Source organism: Callithrix jacchus, chromosome 6, assembly GCF_049354715.1.
Source record: "Callithrix jacchus isolate 240 chromosome 6, calJac240_pri, whole genome shotgun sequence".
Taxonomy (NCBI): Eukaryota; Metazoa; Chordata; class Mammalia; order Primates; family Cebidae; genus Callithrix; species Callithrix jacchus.
In genome coordinates this window covers 149627098-149647444 of record NC_133507.1, presented here as the reverse complement: position 1 = coordinate 149647444, position 20347 = coordinate 149627098, and the positions used below count along the sequence as shown (strand labels likewise).

General features: G+C 40.0%; 1 protein-coding gene across 6 annotated transcripts in view; it reads left to right on the top strand.

The window, feature by feature from the left end:
• The window catches only part of SPHKAP (SPHK1 interactor, AKAP domain containing), a 181420-nt gene that overhangs the window by 141597 nt on the left and 19476 nt on the right, over positions 1–20347 (top strand). For all 6 annotated transcript variants that reach the window (XM_008999649.5, XM_002749865.6, XM_035305966.3 and 3 more), the window contains 4 exons: positions 7729–7788; positions 9652–9786; positions 13100–13355; positions 14412–18144. In XM_008999649.5, coding sequence (XP_008997897.3) covers positions 7729–7788; positions 9652–9786; positions 13100–13355; positions 14412–18144 — 4184 coding nt within the window. The remainder of the gene's footprint in view (positions 1–7728; positions 7789–9651; positions 9787–13099; positions 13356–14411; positions 18145–20347) is intronic.

The window sequence follows — 20347 nt, the reverse complement described above, 5'->3', positions numbered from 1 at the left end:
AGTGATTCTTGTGCCTCAGCCTCCTGAGTAGCTGGACTACAGCCATGTGGTACAACGCCTGGCTACTTTTTGTATTCTTAGTAGAGACAAGGTTTTGCCATGTTGGCCAGGCTGGCCTCAAACTCCTGACCCCATGTGATCCACCTGCCTCAGCCTCCCAAAGTGCTGGGATTACAGGTGTGAGCCACTGTGCCTGGGCCCAGAACTGTCTTCTAAACAAATACTTGGAGAATCTTGATTTAACTTTCCTAAGGGCCCATGGAGGTAAAACTGATTATTTCAGAGAAAAACAAATAGTGCTTAGAATATCTGCCTGTCTAGTGTTGGCATATAGTGGAATTCAACAAGAAATTGCTGATTGAGGGAAAACTGAGAATAGCCACACTAGAGAAACTGCCAGTGGCTGATAAAACACAAGAAAACTATTCCTTAAAAACTCATGTAGGAAAATATCTTATGGTATTGTGTATTTTAAATATACTAATTTTTATTACCACTTCATTTTTTATACAACCCAGAGCACATTTTTCCAACCATTTTTCTACTGATTCTTTAGTTTTTGTTTGGTCCAAATATCTACTTTCAAGAAGGAAACACTTGCTAGTAAGAGATCTTTATAATGGAAATCTGAAATAAATATAATATATTACATATCTAGTAAATGTACATCAGACATCACATATAAGTGTATCTTCTTGATTCAAAAGAAATGTCTAAAACAATAAACACCAAATTTTTATGGCAAAATAGGTCATTATCTTGAGCTGCATATTTATTTTTTTAATTTTATATTTTAAGCTATCAATAAAATTGGCTTAAGGTATGTTTAGTTAAAAGATCTTCAGTCTTTTAGATATTTGTATTCCTTTTACTGTGTCTCTTATCACAATGCTTGAATAGCTTCCCCGCAAATTGCAAATCAAAATTATTTTTAATGTTAACAGTAAAAAAAGGAGAGAAGCTGGACGTTTTAAATGTAAATACAACTTTGTATTTCATTTTGTGTAATTGTTGCAATCACTTCAAAGCAATAACTGGATATAAAGGCAGTATTTTCTCAAACGATCAAGTGTATTCCAGAATGTGCACAGCATGGTGGCATAACAGCATTGATGAAAAGATTGCCTACAGTACTAAGCAGAAAAAAATGTCATATTCTTTAGAAGATAATCTGGGTCCAGGGTCCTGAATCTAGCAAAAGCCTTTTGGTTAGAGAAAGAAAGGAGGCAATGTTGTCTTCGGATGCTTTGTGAATCAGCATTTTTGATGCCATCAGATTAAGAGATGCTGTCATATCCCACATGGCCAGATGGCTGCATTGTTAGAATCTGCTCAAAGAAGGAATTGGTTTTCTTCTAAGAAAAACTGTAAGCATATATTTGGTCATGTTCAACATTCAAATGCCTAGATTTTAAAGGCAATTCAACATCATGCTTTTGCTTAATATTTTCTAAAAAGGTTTTCTTAATAGATGTTAGCTAACTTCAGGAAAAATGAAAACATTTCAAGCAGAGGAAATCAAAGGGCTCACCTCCTAGGCTAAATCCCTGCTGTCCGGCTGTCCTCTGACCTCGTGCTCAATGATTTGCCCCTGGTGGATGAAGAATCAATGACATTTCTTGATGACTGCACTGCACTATCAGAATGGTCTAAAACGTGGACTAAAATCAACACATGAAAACATAAAACTGCACTTAGACAAGGATTTGATGCTGACAATTGTCATCAGTTCTTTCTATGTGTTTTCAGTTCAAAAGTCGAACTCATCTTTATCTAATATAAAAGTACTGATTTTGTCTGACTTTATTTGTATCAAAATAAAAGTATTTAGTAAATACGGTTACCTCACAAAAGTTGCTGTGAATTGCAATCCACTTACAAATTACTGTGCTTTGTATTGAATACTAAATTTTAATGGCAGCCTCTTCCTCACATTAGCTTTTCACAAAAATATATTTCATATCACTAGTTAATAAAATTTCACAATAAAATTTTAGTTTTACAGATGCCTACATGGAGCTTCATTTATGAAAAGGGAGTCATGAATAAGAGTAACCGCCGAGATTATTTGGCTAATAACCCATAATACGAAACAAAACAATAGTATATTTCCTATAGACATTCAAATGTTTATTACATATAAGTAGTTAGAAGGAATATTTTATTAGATTATATGAAAGCCAAAATCCTAAGGTGGCATCATCTTCTCAGTGATTCCTGCAACATTTCCTTTAAAACACATAATAAAATGAAAGAAGAGCATCATTTGAGTGTAAAAGGTAGAATACAACCACAAGATTAGCTCTGTTAAGGAAGCAAGAGAAGAAGTGCTTGTGTTCTTTCAAGATGATGTGTGTTTCCATCTGCTTCAGCTGAGTCTGTCTGCAGATGGTCTCAGTAAGAACACGTGCACAAGCACACAAAAGAAATGTATTTTATGTGAAGAGAAAGGAGCTGCCATTCCAAGAAAACTGTTAGCACCTTTTATGTGTCCTTATTACCAGTTATTCTCAACATTTTGTCTTTTGCTGTTTTTTAGCAAATCCTTCTTTGTGAGTGGATAAGCTAATCAAAGTACTGGAAATGGTAGGCAATAGCTGGGTTATTAGCTCATTTAATTCTCCTCTAGCTTCTCTACATATTTCCTATATCTTTATTGGAAGAAGACTTTATTTATTGACTAGATTGGAATTTGTTATACAAATAAGGGAAATATTTATTACAAATGTCCCTTTCTTGTACACCTGTCACCTGCATTTACCAACAAGAGTTTATTGAGCATCTGCCAGATGGCTGGCATCATACTGAGCGCTGGGACTCCAGTGACAGACAGGGCCTGCCCTCATGAACCAACAGGTTGTGAAGGCTGCAGGAAAATCGACAATTTCTGTGTTCAAGGAAAAGGACAATGATGTAAAAATACATACTTAACAGCACTTTGGGAGGCCGAGGCGGGTGGATCATGAGGTCAAGAGATCGAGACCATCCTGGTCAACATGGTGAAACCCGGTCTCTACTAAAAAAAAAAAAAACAAAAAAATTAGCTGGGCATGGTGGCGCGTGCCTGTAATCCCAGCTACTCAGGAGGCTGAGGCAGGAGAAATGCCTGAACCTGGGAGGCGGAGGTTGTGGTGAGCCAAGATCGCTCCATTGCATTCCAGCCTGGTTAACAAGAGTGAAACTCCGTCTCAAAAAAAAAAAAAAAAAAACATACTTAAAAAAATTTATTCCTGAATCATTTGGCATATTTGGATTTGCCCGTGCATGCATTTTACAGGTAGCTCAATAGCATCACAACACCGATACCTTATTCTCCATCGGCTGGCGACTCCTGCATGCAGCCCTAGGCTCCCCAGCAACAGGATTCTCTCCAGCTCATGGAACTGTAAGGCAGAATCTTCCAGGCTTCATCATCTCAGTCACATTCACCCTAATGGCTCCTGCAAAATATAAAAATAAAAAACCTTATTTCAGCTCCCCACTACCAAAAGTTTCTCCCTGTACTAAGGAGGGAAATACTTCGTTCTAACCCATAGGTGTCTCTCTCAACTCTTACTGTACTGGGAGCACATTATACAATTACGATTTCCTCTTTTATTCAACCTTCAGAGAGTCTGTTGAATGAATCCCAGGGTCTTTACCGGGAAAGAGGAAAAGCAGCTCTGCCCACAAATTTTGATCTCACGTCTGGAGTTCCTCTAGGAAGCGCCTCTTGCCTCAGACGGCACTGCCTCTGTCTCCTCTTTCTCCTCGCCTCCATTAATCTGGAGACTCTAACCAGGTTATTGTTCAACAGGAGCAGATCAGGAAAGAATCACCCATTAATCATTTTTGGCAATTTTCCCTCTTCTGCTTTTAAACATGTCCCCTGCCCTCCAAGCTCACCTCAAATCCAACCTTCACCTGGATACCATTCATGATTGACCCAGTTCCCCCGACTCCCTTCTCCAGCACACATGGCCCATGATGTTACTGTCACTTTAAGGACATGTCCTGCCCGGGGAGACACATCAAAACTCCCCGAGGGCAAGAATAATGCCTCATATTATCTGTCTTCTCAGCAGCCAGCACTGACACCAGACACTTTGGACACACAGAACGTTCAGTCTCCTCAACAAAGCCTCCTAGTCCAGGCTCACCACTCCCAGCTCTACTAGACAGAGGCTGGTCCTATATTCTCCACTTGGACTTTAGTATTAGTGGTTGCTAAAATCTCAAGTAAATAACCCAAGCTTGTAGAGATTGAAAATCTGCTAAGAGCAATCTAGTCACATGGTTCATTTCACCAAGTGGATTTACTGCAAAACTATCCAAATTCAGGTTTCAGAGCTCTTCATGCACGTAAGCCCCAGTTTCAAGGCCCTTGGGACAGGGCCTAATGTATTTACATGACTATACCTTTTTATAAAATATTCAAAGTAAGATATTTTAACTACAATTATCTCTTTCCATTTTGACTCCTACTACCTCTTATCTCCCCCCATTACTGAGAGTCATTGCAGTGACCACAGGCACTTTTGGATTCTGGCTTAAGGGAAATTGAGGGGGATTGTATTTACATGAGATATATTTATGTGGCTTGAGGTCACTTTCATATATGGTTAAGTGATTACTATCCATCCACATATAGGAATGACTTTCAGGAATACTTCCACCATCGAGAGGGGTAACCCAACCAGACACTGCAAAATGAATGTGCCAGGTCAGGGATGGTGTGACCATGTCCTACAGCTTCCAGTGGCAAAAGTATGTAGGCAGGGAGAGAATGCAAATTTACATGCCAGAAGCCACTCTGTGTAAAATTCTTCCAATCATCAGACATGTAAAACTTAAGTACAAGATTGAGTCCTCATTGATGCCTAGTCAACCAGAAATTTCCTCCCGGTGGAGGAAGTACAACACTGAAAATCAGAAATGCAGGATGCTTTTTTTTTCAGGGGAATCACATAAAAGAGAATCAATTCAAGTTACGTCTTCAGAGTATTACACTGTATAAGTACTGCAAAGAGTATGTCTAAAACAACTCATATATGAAAGAAACTGTACGTTAGTGTCCCACTGAATTTGACAGTAAGCTGAAAAACATATTTTCAACAAAAATTTGGAAGTTAAAAAAATCAGTCAACCGTATTAGAGGAAACCTGGCTTATCTTTCTAGTTTCTCTAGAGAAGACAACATTTCAATATTGCTTTCACATGAAAAAGTGACAAAAGGGTATTTAGTCAAAAATGTGAAAAGAAAAGGCACTGTGGAGGTGCATTGGGCAATCGATTAGATACCATATTTCTGGCAGTTTTTATGTTTATAGTATTTACCCATCCTTTTAAGTTCTAGCTTTCTTGGGATTCCTTCTTTTCCTTCTAAATAAGAAAATATTCACTCTCACACCTAATTTAGAGTTTTTTTAATTTCGTTATTCCTTTTCTTAAAGAAGGCCTCCCCACACTGCACACACATCAGCGCTGAGAAGCCTGGATCATTCCCTACTATCAAGATATTGAAAGATGTGCCTGAGAAGTACAAACAGGAAGTTGGTGTGTGTCTTGCTTTGCTTTTGTCTTCGTTCAGCTAGCAAATGTGGAGAGTGTCCTCCAAGTGTAGGCAGAGTTTCGTAGAGTAGCCCAGAATGGGTAAAAAGAGAGTTCATCCTCAGAGAACTAAATAAAATATTGCAGGGCAGACAAATCGTTACTGTAGATGCCTTTGTTTGCTCTCTGGTCTTTGCTTTGTCCTCTCCCACTGTGATGCAGGATAATAAAAGCCTCGTGATGCCCAGGGGCAAGGTGATGAGCCTTTCTTTAAGGTGAATGGAAAAATCTTCTCATCAATTCAATAACTTCAGTCCCAGTTGCATGTTATTAGAAGTCCCTGAGGACTGATGGATATGGCACTAGTTTTCCAAGGGCAAAGTTTCATTATTACAAGAATGTTCTCAAACTTCCCTAGATCATGAACTGCTTCTGAGCTGCATCTACTATTTATGCTTCCATCCGCACTGTCTGCAAAGGGACTCATGCCGATCTCTTCCTCTTTTCCTATCTTTATTAGTGCAGAGTGAAAAGAACTTCTGAATGAGAGTGTGGGTCCTTTCATGCCCTTTCTTCCCCCTAATGCCCATCAAGTTATTCTTAATAGGTTCATCCTAGGGTTGCACTTCAAGGATCTCTTGAGTCCACGAATCTTGAAGGAATTTCTTATTATTTGGGACTAAAGCAACTCTATTTCAGTTTTTAACATCTTTCTCAAAACCTTTCCATTATTTTTTTTAACCTCAAAAAGAAAAAGGATGCACTGAGAAATCATGATCCCAAAATGAAACTGAGATCAGAAGCCCCCATGTATTTTCAGGCATCTGAAAGTTCAACTGTCTAACTAAATTCCAAGTAATTAATGTTCTCAGTTTTGTATCTTCAAATCAACTAGTTAGAAACAAAAACCTTTAGATGATTTCTAGCAAAGTATTAAAGAACCTCATTAGCACTTTCTCATTTAGCACAAGCATAACAAGACCTAATTATCAAGACTTCCCTTCCTCTAGGCCTGCCTGCAATAAGATTCGCTTATTCCCTGTTTTTTGACAGCGTGTTACACTTTCTCACCTCCAAGTATTAATCATGCTGCCTGTCCAATCCACTAGTGGTGATCCCATTCCCTACCCAACAAATTCTTTTTATCTTTCAAAAACATATCTAAGCTCTCTGAAAACTTTCTTAACTTTGTTTTCCCCAACCAACCCCATCTGAATGTTTATAGTAGTTTTCTAACTCTGTGATATGTTTGGGATTTAAATTATGATAAATAATACAGATATGAGTCACTGTTGGAGACATGTGATGAAAAATGCATCATTTGGTGATTTTTGTCATTGTTTGAATATTACAGAGTGTACTTACACAAATCTAGATGGCATAGCCTACTGTATCCCTAGGCTCTGTGGTGTAACCCATTGCTCCCAGGCTACAAACCTGTACAGCATGTTTTTATCCTAAATACACAGGCAACTGAAACACCATTGTAAGTTTTTGCATATCTAAACACATGTAAACATAGAAAAAGTAGAAACAGTGAAAATACAGTGTTATAATCTTAAAGGACCACTGTTGCATATGTGGTCAGTTGTTGACCAAAACTATCCATTATGCAGCATTGACTGTATAACAATGTTTTGCTGTTGTTTAGATGTAGTGTTTAATATTGTGGCAAAGCCATTCAGGCATTTATCCAAGATGGTAACCCAGAGGCAACCTGTATAGCAAGGTTAAATAAAGCAGAATGAACCAAAACAATGTGGCAAAGAGAAGTCCGCACTCATTACGCACTAGATTAAAAGGAGCAAATATGAGAAGAGGAAATAGAGACAAGTATTTACTGCGATTATAAACAGAGACTTAGGCCTGAAAAGCTGTTTTTCCTATTCCATGAGATTTGATAACGCCTCATAGATCCGAAGGTCTTGCTGTACCTGTTCTATTGGCTCTAATAAAAGCAGACTTTTTAGTGTGTTGGGCCATGAAGGGAAGACGGCATTTGCTGTAACCAGTGGGAAGCTGAGCAGGGCGTTGGAGAGCTATTTAGAGGCCCAAAGGTGGAATGACTGTTTCTATGCCAAACTGTCTACGATGTGTAAGACTCTCAAAGCATTTATCCCAACTGATTCCTGCTTTCTTTCTTCCAAAAAGACAGTCAGGTTTTGTATTTTAATGTGCTGTTTTTGCCCTCTTTCCCAGGTCTGCTTTGTGAATCTGGATGTGAACAAGGATGAATGCAGCACAGAGCACCTGCAACAGGTAACACTGGAAACTCAAGCTGTCCAGCAGCTCATTACAAGGACCATTCAACTCGATTTCATCTGTAAATAACACTCATTTTGTAGGAGAGTCTTTAGTTAGACAGTTTCATTACAGTCCATCTCCCCAGCCCTTTCCTTACAGTTTGCCCTTTTTACATTCGTGAAGCTTGCTTTCCCATGCAGGCAGAACTGTCTGAGCAGGTACACATCCTCTTGCCCACCAGTGCCTTAAAATGGCTATTTCTAGATGACTTTCCCAAAACCTGCTGATACCAGCCAGCCCTCCCCTCTGTCTCTCAGATTTGCTTCTTCCTGCTGCTTTCATCAAATGCTTTATCTGTACCCTTGGCTTGAACTTTTTGCATCCTGTTGCTGCTAAATTCTCCAAGCACATCCAAGGCCGTGAGGACCCTGATGTAAATATCTGGAAGTATGCAAGGACTTGAAGGCCTATTCAGTCCTCTGGAACCAGAGCCTGCTGATACAATGGGAAGAATTAAGTGCTGTAAGATTGCCATTTCATGCTGAAAGTGGACAACGGTTTGAATTTACCATTTGGTGTGATACTATGTAATGAATAACAGCACACGGTTTGCCACTTGATTTGCACAGAACAGTGGACCTGCAATTACTTGGTTATTGGCAGTTATTCCCATATTAACAATGTTGCACTTCAAGCTTCTCAAACCCAGTTTCCCACACATAGATTTTCGCTAAGCCCCAGATATCAACATCTGTGTAGTACTGTGGGATTTTCAAGAGAAACTGCACATACAATTTTATTTGATAGAATTACGGTGCAGAGTCCATCAAAGAGAGAGTAGGGAGGGCCAAAGCAAGTTGGCATCTAAGAAGAGTGTGTTTGAAGAGTTTATGTGAGCGATTTGAAATAATGGTCTGCTATGGCTAAGAGCATACACACTCCTTGGCACTGATTTAGCTACATGAACGGTGCAAGTTACCAATCTCTAGGCCTTAGGCTGCTTGTATGTAACATGAAAGGAATAATGGTACCTAATCCATACACTGCTGTTGTGAAGATTAAATGTAGTTAGATTTAACATATATACAAGCTTTAGAATAGTGCTTTGTACACAGAGTAAAATCTATGCTAGTCACAATTTTATTGTAATTATTGTTATTGACAATTAGAACAGAAGATGTATTAGTCCGTTTTCTTGCTGCTGATAAAGACATATCCTGTACTGGGCAATTTACACAAGAAAGACGTTTATTGGACTTACAGTTCCACATGGCTGGGGAGGCCTCACAGTCATGATAGAAGGCAAAGAGGAGCAAGTCACATCTTACATGGATGGCAGCATACAAAGAGAGAGTTTGCATGTAAAAACTTCCATTTTTAAAAACCATCAAATCTCATGAGACCCATTCACTATCACAAGAACAGCATGGGAGATCCCCACCCCTATAATTCAGTCATCTCCCACCAGGTTCTTCTCACAACACGTGGGAATAATAGCAGCCACAAGATGAGATTGGGATAAGGACACAGAGCCAATTCATATCAGAAGATTGCTAGAAAAAATATGTATATTTTATGCAAGGTCTTAAAGGGAAAAATTTCCCAAAGTTACTGTTTATACCTGTGGTATAATAGTAATTACTAAATATTTACTTGGGAAAATTTAGAACTAAAGAGTTTTTAAAGCTTAAATTTGCTCTTTCAATCTAAACTTGCATGCTTCCATTTTATAAAACATATTCTAGTAATAATCTTAGTAGATTAAGCAATTTATAGTATGAGCAGTTACAAGTTTATTTCTGCAAGTAAAGTAGTCTTTGATGAGTGGTATTAGGTGAAAAGAAATCAGCTAAACTGATAGAGATAATTGCTTTACAGAAACTGGTCAACGTTTCACCAGATCTTCCAAAACTTATCAGTTCCATGAATGTCCAACAACCAAAAGAAAATGAAATTGTCGTCCTAAGTGGGTTAGCCTCTGGAAATCTCCAAGCAGATTTTGAAGTTTCCCAGGTAAGACGTAAGTTCTTGATAAGGCATTCACTTACATCTATAGTTAGCTCAGCACAGATCAGTGTAAACCCAAAATAGATGCTACACATAAGCTTCTGTAACATAGGAATCTAAGTGTCTTTGTACTTGGGAACAGTCTGCATTTGTATTTCTCTTAAATACCACCACTTAGAGGAGCTTTTGTTACATCAACTCCTAATTTCTATTATCTCCTCAAATTCCTAAGTTGTATTTGAACTAGAGTAGATACAGTAGGCATTGGTTATTTAGCTTGGTTTCCTACAAATCTACTGAATAAGCAAAAACAGAATTGTCTTCTCTTTAAGGAGCAGTACCAAAAGTCTATTTCAAACCATGTGATCCTAGAATCCAACAATATCATCTTTCAAATTTTATGTATTTCTTAGGAAGTACCAAACTAGCCAAGCTAGTAAATCCAGGATGGCAGCTTCAAGGATGAAAAGAGAGTGTATTGGGCACAACTAATAAAATATCCCCACTCCAAAGCAAGTGTTATTCAAAATACTGCTATTATCATCCAATGCACTCATGTTCATTCCTATTACATAAATCACTGTAACATTATTTAAAGACATGTAAGTAAAGTTGTTTAGTTAGTTTATAAGAAAACATACACATAAAGTATGTTATAGTGATATGTAACAGCTCCAGATTAAAATAATGAGCATTTGTTTTCCACAAATTGTTCTTCCTTGGGTTCTAATTTTGCTGTCAATTTTTAAAGTCCTCTTTTATCCTTCAAGTCTTCAAATTCTCAGAAAGCCCAAAGTCTCCAAATTTCATGAAACATAATACAGTATGACAAATCAATTAATAAACAAGGAGTCTTTATTTCCAGGTAATCAAATCTCCCTGACTTTGTAGCTACTAAAAAGTCTTGCGTGTTAGAAATTTTACGAGTCCTAAGTAATTTGTGGCTTGTCAATAAACTGTACATTATCTTTGAGAGTGAAGACTTTATTCCCATTTTCCTTTTAGCCTTAACAGATTTTTTTTAAAACTGCCTCTGCATTATAGAACACTTTTCCTAGCTTTTGGCAACTACAGGTATTACTGAGAAATTCTGACTTTCTTTCAATATCTCTATGAAAATTGGTGTTGACATTAATTGGACTTGACATTAAGTTGAACTTACCAGACCCTGATTAATCCCAGTTAGGATTCTTAATTAAACATGTCAGAAAATTAGCTTAAGCAAAAACAGAACATATTGTTTCATGAAACTGGAAAGATCCAGGAGTAAATTAGAGACTTAAACAATATTATCAAGACGTGGATTTTTCTCTTGCGGCCTCTTTTCTGTTTTCTTTCCATTGACTCTATTATCAGATAAGCCCCTCCCATAAGGAAGCACTATCCCTTTGGGTTCAAGTCAAGACAGAGTGAATGGAATGTCACTTCCATGCGGCTTTCAGCAAAAGTCTTATTGCATCCTATTGGCTCTCATACATCACATGCCCATTTCTGAACCAATCACTGTGACCCAAGGAATGCATTACTCAGATTGGCCAGGCTTGAGTCACATGAACACCTCTGGAGCTGGAAGTGAATCAACTCCATGCGAATCACTTGGACTCTGGTGAGGTTGACCCAGTGATAGTATAGTGTGCCCTTCTCCTCAGGGCAATTGTCTGATTCATGTTTGCACCTCCTTGCATAGTTTGCATACAATAGGCACTCAGAAAATACCGGGTGAGTTTAGTGTAATATGTCTAAACTCAGTGGAAAGGAAATTAAGCCAACTTCTGCTTATTCTACAACAGCAGTTCCTCTCCATTTGGGGGATCACGAATACTTTGTGAATTCAATAAATCCATAGACCAGTGCGTCTCAAATGCTGATGCATGTAGGCATCTCCAACAGATTCCTTGGAGATGCAGATTCTGATTCAGTAGATCTGGGTTGAGTCCTGAGATTAAATATTTCCAACAAGCTCCCAGGTGATGCCATGGCTGCAGGTCCACACTCTCACTTAGAAAAGCAAGGCAACGGACCACCTTCTTTGAAAAATAAACCTACTCATATATGCACATAAGGGAATTCTATTTTTTGAGCCCCCAGGAAATTCCTGAACCCCTTGGAGAAGGATTGAATTTTTCATTGTATTATCATCTCTCCTAGAATTATTGAAACCTTTTAATACTATTCCAATGAACAATAAAAAATATGAATACTGAAAATGTATAGTGGAGAATGGGGATATGGTGGTAACCTTAGAACTGAACAGAAGTAGCAGGTCTAACCAGTGCATGATTCAATAATTTGGGCCTCTTTTTCACTGTTCTTCCCATATGCTTGTCTTTTAGAGATAATTAGTTCACTTCCTATGGATTTCATTTAATTTCATGTTGGCTACTTCTTCAGACAAGCAATACAAATTATAGAATCTAGTAGTTGATGGAACACTTACTGTACATCTGAAGTACCAATAGGGATTTTACTGAGTATCTTCAAGGCAGAGAAAGATACTCGTCTGAGAAGCTGGGACTCAGTTTAATCAAGAAAGGTAACCAAGACAGCGTTGACAAAAATTTAGATCGGCTCCTTCTTGACTCTAGACCTTGACTTCCCTTTTCTTAGAGCATTTAATCTAGAAAATGTATAATTCTAAATTCCTCCTCTGCCTTTTTGAGATGTAAATCTTTTTGTAAAAGCCTCTTGCCAGATTTATACCCAGAAATGTCTTTTTCAAGGACCTGGGAGCTGTCCCTTTGACATGTAATCATCAAGGAAGGTAGTTCCCTTCGTGTCCCCAGTCTCCATGGTAGAGTAAGAACTTAACTTCAGTGGGCATCTTGCTCCAGGTTGTAAAACTACCAACTGTAATAAAGATACAAGAGAGTTTACTTAAAGCCAATTATCCAACACAGATGACCTAAGATCTCCCCATCACCCTAGCCCTTAAAAACCCTATTGCCTTTTGTCTCAGTGGAGTTGTGGCCTAACCTAGTTCTGGCCTCCCTTCCCAATTTTAATAGCCTCGAATAAAATCTTCTTTGCCTGTTTAACTTTGCCCAGTTGAATTTTTGCTTTGACCAAGGGAAACTAAAATATGTGACACAGCTGGTCCATTTTCCCCTAAGTCAGACTTTCTCCTAGGCACCTTGTGTTCCCAAACATCACTTGATCTTTTTTCAAGCAGTTTATTAATATGATCCCAGAAGATATTTCAAATATTTTAAAGGTCCCCCACTCCTTTTAAGAGGAGAGCTTGGTACAAAAGGAAAGGTCAGAGGCAAGAGTCTTTTATTTTCCCTTTTTAATAAATGGCTTCTTTTCTCTTCACTTTTAGTGCCCTTGGCTGCCAGATATCTGCTTGGTCCAATGTGCAAGAGGGAACAGACCAAACAGTACCAACTGCATCATCTTTGAAATCAACAAATTTTTGATTGGTCTGGAACTGGTGCAGGAGCGACAGCTCCACCTGGAAACAAGCAACTTGAAACTGGAGGATGATACAAACTGTTCCTTATCCTCAATTGAGGAAGACTTTCTCACTGCTTCTGAGCACCTGGAGGAAGAGAATGAAGTGGATGAATCTAGGAACGGTGAGAACTTTCCAATAAAAAATGTGCCTCCTGAAACTAGTCCCCATATAAAAATGTCTGAGTGAGATTTCAGAAAAGTTCCAGGTCACATCAGTTTGGCTGACACATCACAAACTGTACTTGCTGAATTTTAAGGAAGGAAGGAGGACATGAGAACACTGGTGAAGATGCTGACAAATGCACTTAGCAGACTTAATGGTTGGATGGATCCAGACTCCCAAGAGATGCCTTAGGGATGCTGAAGGGAATTTGTGTAGGATTTAAAGGAAAATCCTCCTGCCTGCCGAGAGATGGTGGCTATCACTAGGAGGAAAGTTAACTTTCCTAAGACTTCCATAAAAGCCATATAGTAGTTGGAGCCAAGTTGGACCAGCCTGGATTTGAATCCCAGCACTGCCACATTGAGGCTGTGAGATCTGGTGCCAGTTACCTAATTTTTCTGAGCCCTAGTTTTTTGTCTAATTTGAGAGTACTGCCTATAGCTAATGACTTTTGTGAGGATAGAAAGAGATAATCCAGGAAAGTACTTGGCACTCATTTCTTCAGCTCTTTCTGTTGACTCATTCACAGAGCTCAATGAACAATGGGTTCCTTCTTCCCAGTTTTAGCCACCAAGGAAGGGATACCCAGATGTTGTTGCACTGGGACAAGTTATGTGCAAACTTTAGACAAATCTTTGCAAGAAGTCCTACTACTGAGGTTGCTGTCAACATCCCCTCTTCTCCTTCCGTACCCAATGTGAAGCTCTAAGATGCAACTGTCTTTCCCCTAAAGAATGCTTTCCCCTGAAGAATGGTGGCAGCCCTCAGCCCTCAAATACCTCCTGCTCTAGTGCTTGCATTTGTATCCCACATGGAAAGCCATTTTGTTGGGTGGCATTCTATCATAAAATTTGAAAGCCTTTTCAGACTCATTTTTCTTGAAGAAACATTCAAAATATTATTCTTCAAGGGGGAAAAATGTTAATGTTTTATTTTTAGAGAGTAATTATTACATTAGACTCATGGTAACCTGCTATCCAAAAAGTAATAGTGTCCCTCATTTTCTCTTCACTAGGTTATGAAAATATAAATATCTCAGCCCATGTTTTGGAAAGTAAACAGCCAAAGGGTGCCACCCAGGAGGAATGGAATTGCAACAAAGAAAAGTGGCCTTATGCTGTGGAAGACAAATACGTCAACAAATATCACACACCGTTGGTTAAAACACAACGATCTCCAGAAAACCTAACGAAGAACACAGCCTCGCACAGTCTAGATCCCTCAGCCAAGCGGTCACAGTGGAAAAGTGAAGCTGTGGGGAGTGAGAGACAAGCCACACATTATTATTATTCAGAAGGTTTTAAAGGCCAAGTGGAAAAATCACAGGCACTGTATATTCCAAAGGATGCTTATTTCCCCATGACGGGTAAAGATGTGCCTTCTGCATGTGCTGTGGCTGAACAGAGAAGCAACTTAAACCCAGGAGATCATGAAGACACAAGAAACGCTCTCCCTCCTATACAAGACGGAGAAGTCACAACTGGCAAGTATGCTACAAATTTAGCAGAATCCGTGCTGCAGGATGCATTTATCAGATTATCTCAGTCTCAGCCCACCTCACTCCAGGAGTATGCAGCCAGTGTTTCTGTAGGAAGTTCTCTGCTTCCCACAAAAGATACAATGGTTTCTCGGTCATGGAATGAGCTCCCCAAAATCGTCGTTGTTCAGAGTCCAGATGGCAGCGATGCTCCCCCTGAGCCAGGCATCTCCTCATGGCCTGAGACGGAAGTCTCTAGTGAAACCTCAGGCATCCTCTCGGGAGAGAACTCCAGCAGACAAGCCCAGAGTGCTGTAGAAGTGGCATTAGCTTGTGCAGCCACTGTGATTGGAACCATTTCCAGTCCACAGGCCACAGAAAGACTCAAAATGGAGCAAGTGGATTCAAACTGTCCACTAGGTGGCAGTGGTGCACAGCAAAATCAACCACCCCAAGGACTCAAGGAACCTTCCATCAATGAGTACTCCTTTCCATCTGCTTTGTGTGGCATGACTCAAGTGGCCAGTGCCGTGGCTGTCTGTGGTCTGGGTGAAAGAGAAGAGGTGACGTTCTCAGTGGCTCCAAGTGGTGGTCTCTTGCCTGCAGCTGATGCTTCTGAAGGCATCCCCCCACTTTGTAGTTTAGCAAGCATAGAGCTTGGCAAGGAAGCTATTGCAGAGGGATTGCTCAAGGAGGCTGCTCTAGTTTTAACAAGGCCTAATACCTACAGCAGCATGGGAGACTTCCTGGAATCCATGAACATGAGAATCATAGAAACTGCTTCAAAGTCTCAGACCCTGTGCTCAGAAAATGTCCTCAGGAATGAACTGGCACATACGCTGTCCAATGTTATCCTGAAGCATTCCGTTGACGAAGTTTACCAGAAAAATATGATAATCAACCCCAATGACGACAGGCATTCATCTGAAATTCTGGACACCTTAATGGAAAGTACAAACCAACTGCTGTTTGATGTCATGTGCTTCACGTTCAAGAAGATGAGCCACATTGTACGTCTTGGTGAATGTCCTGCTGTCCTTTCTAAGGAGACCATCAGAAGGAGGGAGACAGAACCAGACTGCCAGCCATCTGATCCGGGTGCTAGCCAAGCATGGACAAAAGCCACTGAATCTTCCAGCAGCTCTCCACTTAGCGATTCACACAACGCTAGTCTTGTCATCCACAATCTTGTGGGGGACATGCATTCAAAACAAGACAAGGATGGAGTGAGGCCAGGCCTCTTCAAGAACCCCACGCTGCAGTCAGAATTATCACGTAGTCACAGAGTGCCCAACGCTAAAACATCCCCCAAGGAAATATATCTGAAAGGAATGGCGGAAGAGGATACAAAAAGCCCTCATCTCAGTGAGAATGAATGCAGAGCCTCTTTGGAAGCACAAAGGTCCCCGACAGTCAGCCAGTGCAGAAGCAGTTCCCAGGAGGCTGGGGACAGTATCCACCCAAACACCCAAGAAAAGTACAGCTGTGCCACATCTCACAACAATGAAGTTCAAGTCAACCGGTCCTTATTAGGGGATGACTTGCTGCTTCCTGCTCAATCCGTGCTTCAAGCAAAGCATGCAGACATCTACTGCATTACAGACTTTGCGGAAGAATTAGCAGACACGGTCGTCTCCATGGCAACTGAAATTGCAGCGATTTGCCTTGACAACTCCAGTGGAAAACAACCCTGGTTTTGTGCATGGAAAAGAGGGAGTGAGTTTCTGATGACACCCAACGTACCCTGCCGATCCTTGAAGAGAAAGAAAGAGATCCAGGGGAGCGGGACAGCTGTTAGGAAACACAAGCCTCCCCGGCTCAGTGAGATCAAGAGGAAGACGGACGAGCACCCCGAGCTTAAAGAGAAGCTCATGAACAGGGTTGTGGACGAGTCTGTGAACCTTGAGGATGTCCCGGATTCTGTCAATCTTTTTGCCAATGAAGTGGCAGCCAAGATCATGAACCTGACGGAGTTCTCGATGGTGGACGGCATGTGGCAGGCACAGGGCTATTCCCGGAATAGGTTACTGAGTGGTGGCGACAGGTGGAGCCGGCTGAAGACCTCCAGCTGTGAAAGCATTCCTGAAGAAGACTCTGAGACCAGGGCTTATGTCAATAGCCTGGGGTTAATGAGCACCCTGAGCCAGCCCGTCAGCAGGGCCAGCTCTGTCTCCAAGCAGTCGAGCTGTGAGAGCATCACCGATGAGTTTTCCAGGTTCATGGTGAACCAGATGGAAAATGAAGGGAGAGGATTTGAGTTACTGCTGGATTACTATGCCGGCAAGAATGCCAGCAGCATTCTGAGCTCGGCTATGCAACAGGCTTGCCGGAAAAGTGACCACCTCAGCGTGAGGTCAAGCTGTCCCTCTAAGCAGTCCAGCACAGAGAGCATCACCGAGGAGTTCTACAGGTACATGCTGAGGGACATTGAAAAAGACAGGAGAGACAGCACCTCCTCCAGACGGAGCAGCCAGGACTGGACAGCTGGACTACTATCTCCTTCTCTGCGATCTCCAGCGTGCCACAGACAGTCATCCATGCCAGACAGCAGGTCTCCATGCTCCAGGCTGACAGTGAATGTGCCCATCAAAGCCAACTCTTTAGATGGCTTTGCTCAGAACTGCCCACAAGATTTCCTAAGCGTGCAGCCGGTCAGTAGCGCGTCCTCATCTGGTCTCTGCAAATCTGACTCTTGCTTGTATCGGAGAGGTGGGACTGACCACATCACAAACATGTTAATTCATGAAACGTGGACTAGCTCCATCGAGGCCCTCATGCGCAAGAACAAAATCATTGTGGATGATGTGGGGGGAGCTGACGCGGAGCCTGTTTCCGGTGGCTCTCCCTCGCAAGCAGAGAAGTGTGCATATAGATCAGCTTCGAGCAGGATGTGCAGTGGGCCAACTCTACTTGTTCAGGAGTCTCTCGATTGCCCGAGGAAAGACTCTGTTACTGAATGCAAACAGCCCTCAGCGTCATCTTTGAGCAAAACCACTTCTCTTACAAACCACAACCGTTCAGATTCTAAAAAAGAAATTTCCTCGTGCCAGGACACTGTCCCAGTAAACCACAAAAGGCGATCACTTTGCTCGAGGGAAGTGCCTTTGATTCAGATTGAAACAGATCAGAGAGAAGCGCGTGCTGGAGAACCTGGGCCCTTCCTTTCCAAAAGCAGCCCCCTAGAGGAAGCAGAAGAGCATCTGAATGACGAAAATATCCCAGGTGTGGTGAGAGGTGGAGACACAGCCATGAACACCTGTCAAATCCATAGGTGAGTGAATCATCTCTTAGACTACATAGGATGCATGTGACTGGAATTTGCATCTTAATCAATGCTTAGTCTGAAACTTAGACATAAATTTGGATTAGATTGGTGCAAGAACTAAATTTTCAAAACCAAAAAAAAAAAAAAATGACCTCCTGGGTTAATGTGCACTTATGATAGAGAGTTGAAAGTAACTTTCTTAAAAATCTCCAAAACAAATTAAACTCATCTGTATAACCAAAGAAGATATCGTTCACCCCATTAAAATTAACCTCCTGTGGTTTGCTAACTTTTAAAATTCATTCGTGGCATTTTTAAGCAAATAATAATATTAATAACATTATGCAATAATATTAACAATAAATGATGCCAACTTATTCATTTGAAAACAGTTAAATTTAAATAAATATTATTATTGGCATTTGACATTAAATATTTTGGCATTGTTATTCTCTCCTCTTGTTTTTCTTCTCCATAGAGTCTCTCCTTTCAAGTTTTTCTTTCTGTTTTTTTTTTTTTTTTTCTGAAGATCTTGGCAAGGACACTGTGTCCCACAAGAGCTGGCCCTTTAGATGCCTAGTATAATTCTGGCAGTGTAAATGCAAGGCAACCCTGGAGTATTGTTCTTTAAACAGTTCTCTTCCAGAAAATTATGACGTAGTTGACGATGCATTTTGAATTTGACACAATGTAATAATTTCTCTCAGGCTGCTTAAAGAACTGTCCATTCCTATATATTTTCTGTAAAAAATTTATAAGATTCTTGAATATGAGATCATTGTATCGTTCCTTTAGTTTTAGTCCGTAAAGTTAAAACAGGAAAACAAAATAAAAAATTAAGCTACTGGCCTTGGAAAACCTAAGTTGGAGAAGTCTTTTCAGAGACATATGACTATATTGTTTGCTATTTACAAGAAGCCTATGATTTTTAAATGTTTAGTGGCAATGAACAAGTTGAACATAGCCTTCATCAAATTTCAACAGCTCTCTCAAAGTCCTTGATACTTTCCCACTTCACCAGAGAAGAGATTCATCTTCAGGTACTGGTGCTCCCCACTAGAGGGCATCATTACAGGTGTGGTTATGGTTGAGTGTGTTTGGTACATAGCGTCTAGGTATTTAAATATATCCTTCTTAGCCACTCAGTGCTAAGAAGTTAACTTTCCAATTGGATGAAACCCTGGAAGAATAGGGAGAAAGCAAGAAAACAAAAGCAAAAGAATACAAAGCTAAATCAAGTGAGGCAGGCAGAGCTAACCAAGACACATGTTTATACAACAGTAATTCTCCAGCTATAGACAAAACGTATCAAAGTATTGTATCTAGGTTGCATGGAAAATAACAATTTTTAAAGCAATCAGAGTTAAAGAAACAAATTAGCTCATGTGTAATTCTTTAGAATTACTTTAACTTGAAATACAAGAAAATGGAAAAACCCCTTACTATAAAATACAGATGACTGACTTAGAGTCTTCTTCAACAGATATCCTAAACCCAGCTGAGATTTTTAACCGAAGAGTGACTAGTTAGGGAACGTTCACCAAATAGTAATTCAACAAGATTTATGGTTGTAGGCTGAGATCAAATAGCACATGTTACTGAAGTTGAATAAAATTCATTACACAATTATGAATTAAATGTCACTGGTATCCTTAAAATAGGTACAATTCAATGCTATTTCCAAAAAAAATGGAAATATTTATGAATAAAGTCCTCAAATGATTGAGGTTTGTATTACATATAATGACCTAAGAACATACCCTCTAAAATCATGATTTCTGATTTGGTTTACCACCAGCAAAACAAAAAGGAATGTAGAGTCATCCAGCCTAGAAATTCAAGACCTACATCTGCTTCCAAAACATAAGGACTAAATATTGAAAGGGTTTTTCTTTGTGGAACAATATGAATAATTATTATGGAAGATGGATTTTACTAACCTTGCAACTATGCCACCTAGAGCAACTTCCCTGTTTACCTCAGTTACTCACCTATAGAAAAGAACGATAATTACATTATATGAGGATCTTTAAGGTTTTAATAAAGAAATGCACATAAATCTCTCAACTCAGTGCCTCGCAGGTTGTAAACACTCAATAAATGCTTGCTTTTTGGTGTTGTCGTTGTTTGGGGTTAGGGTATGTGATTGCCCTTATTCCAAGAATTTACTTTTTTTCCAAAAGAAATAGCTTATGAACGGTAAGAGGAT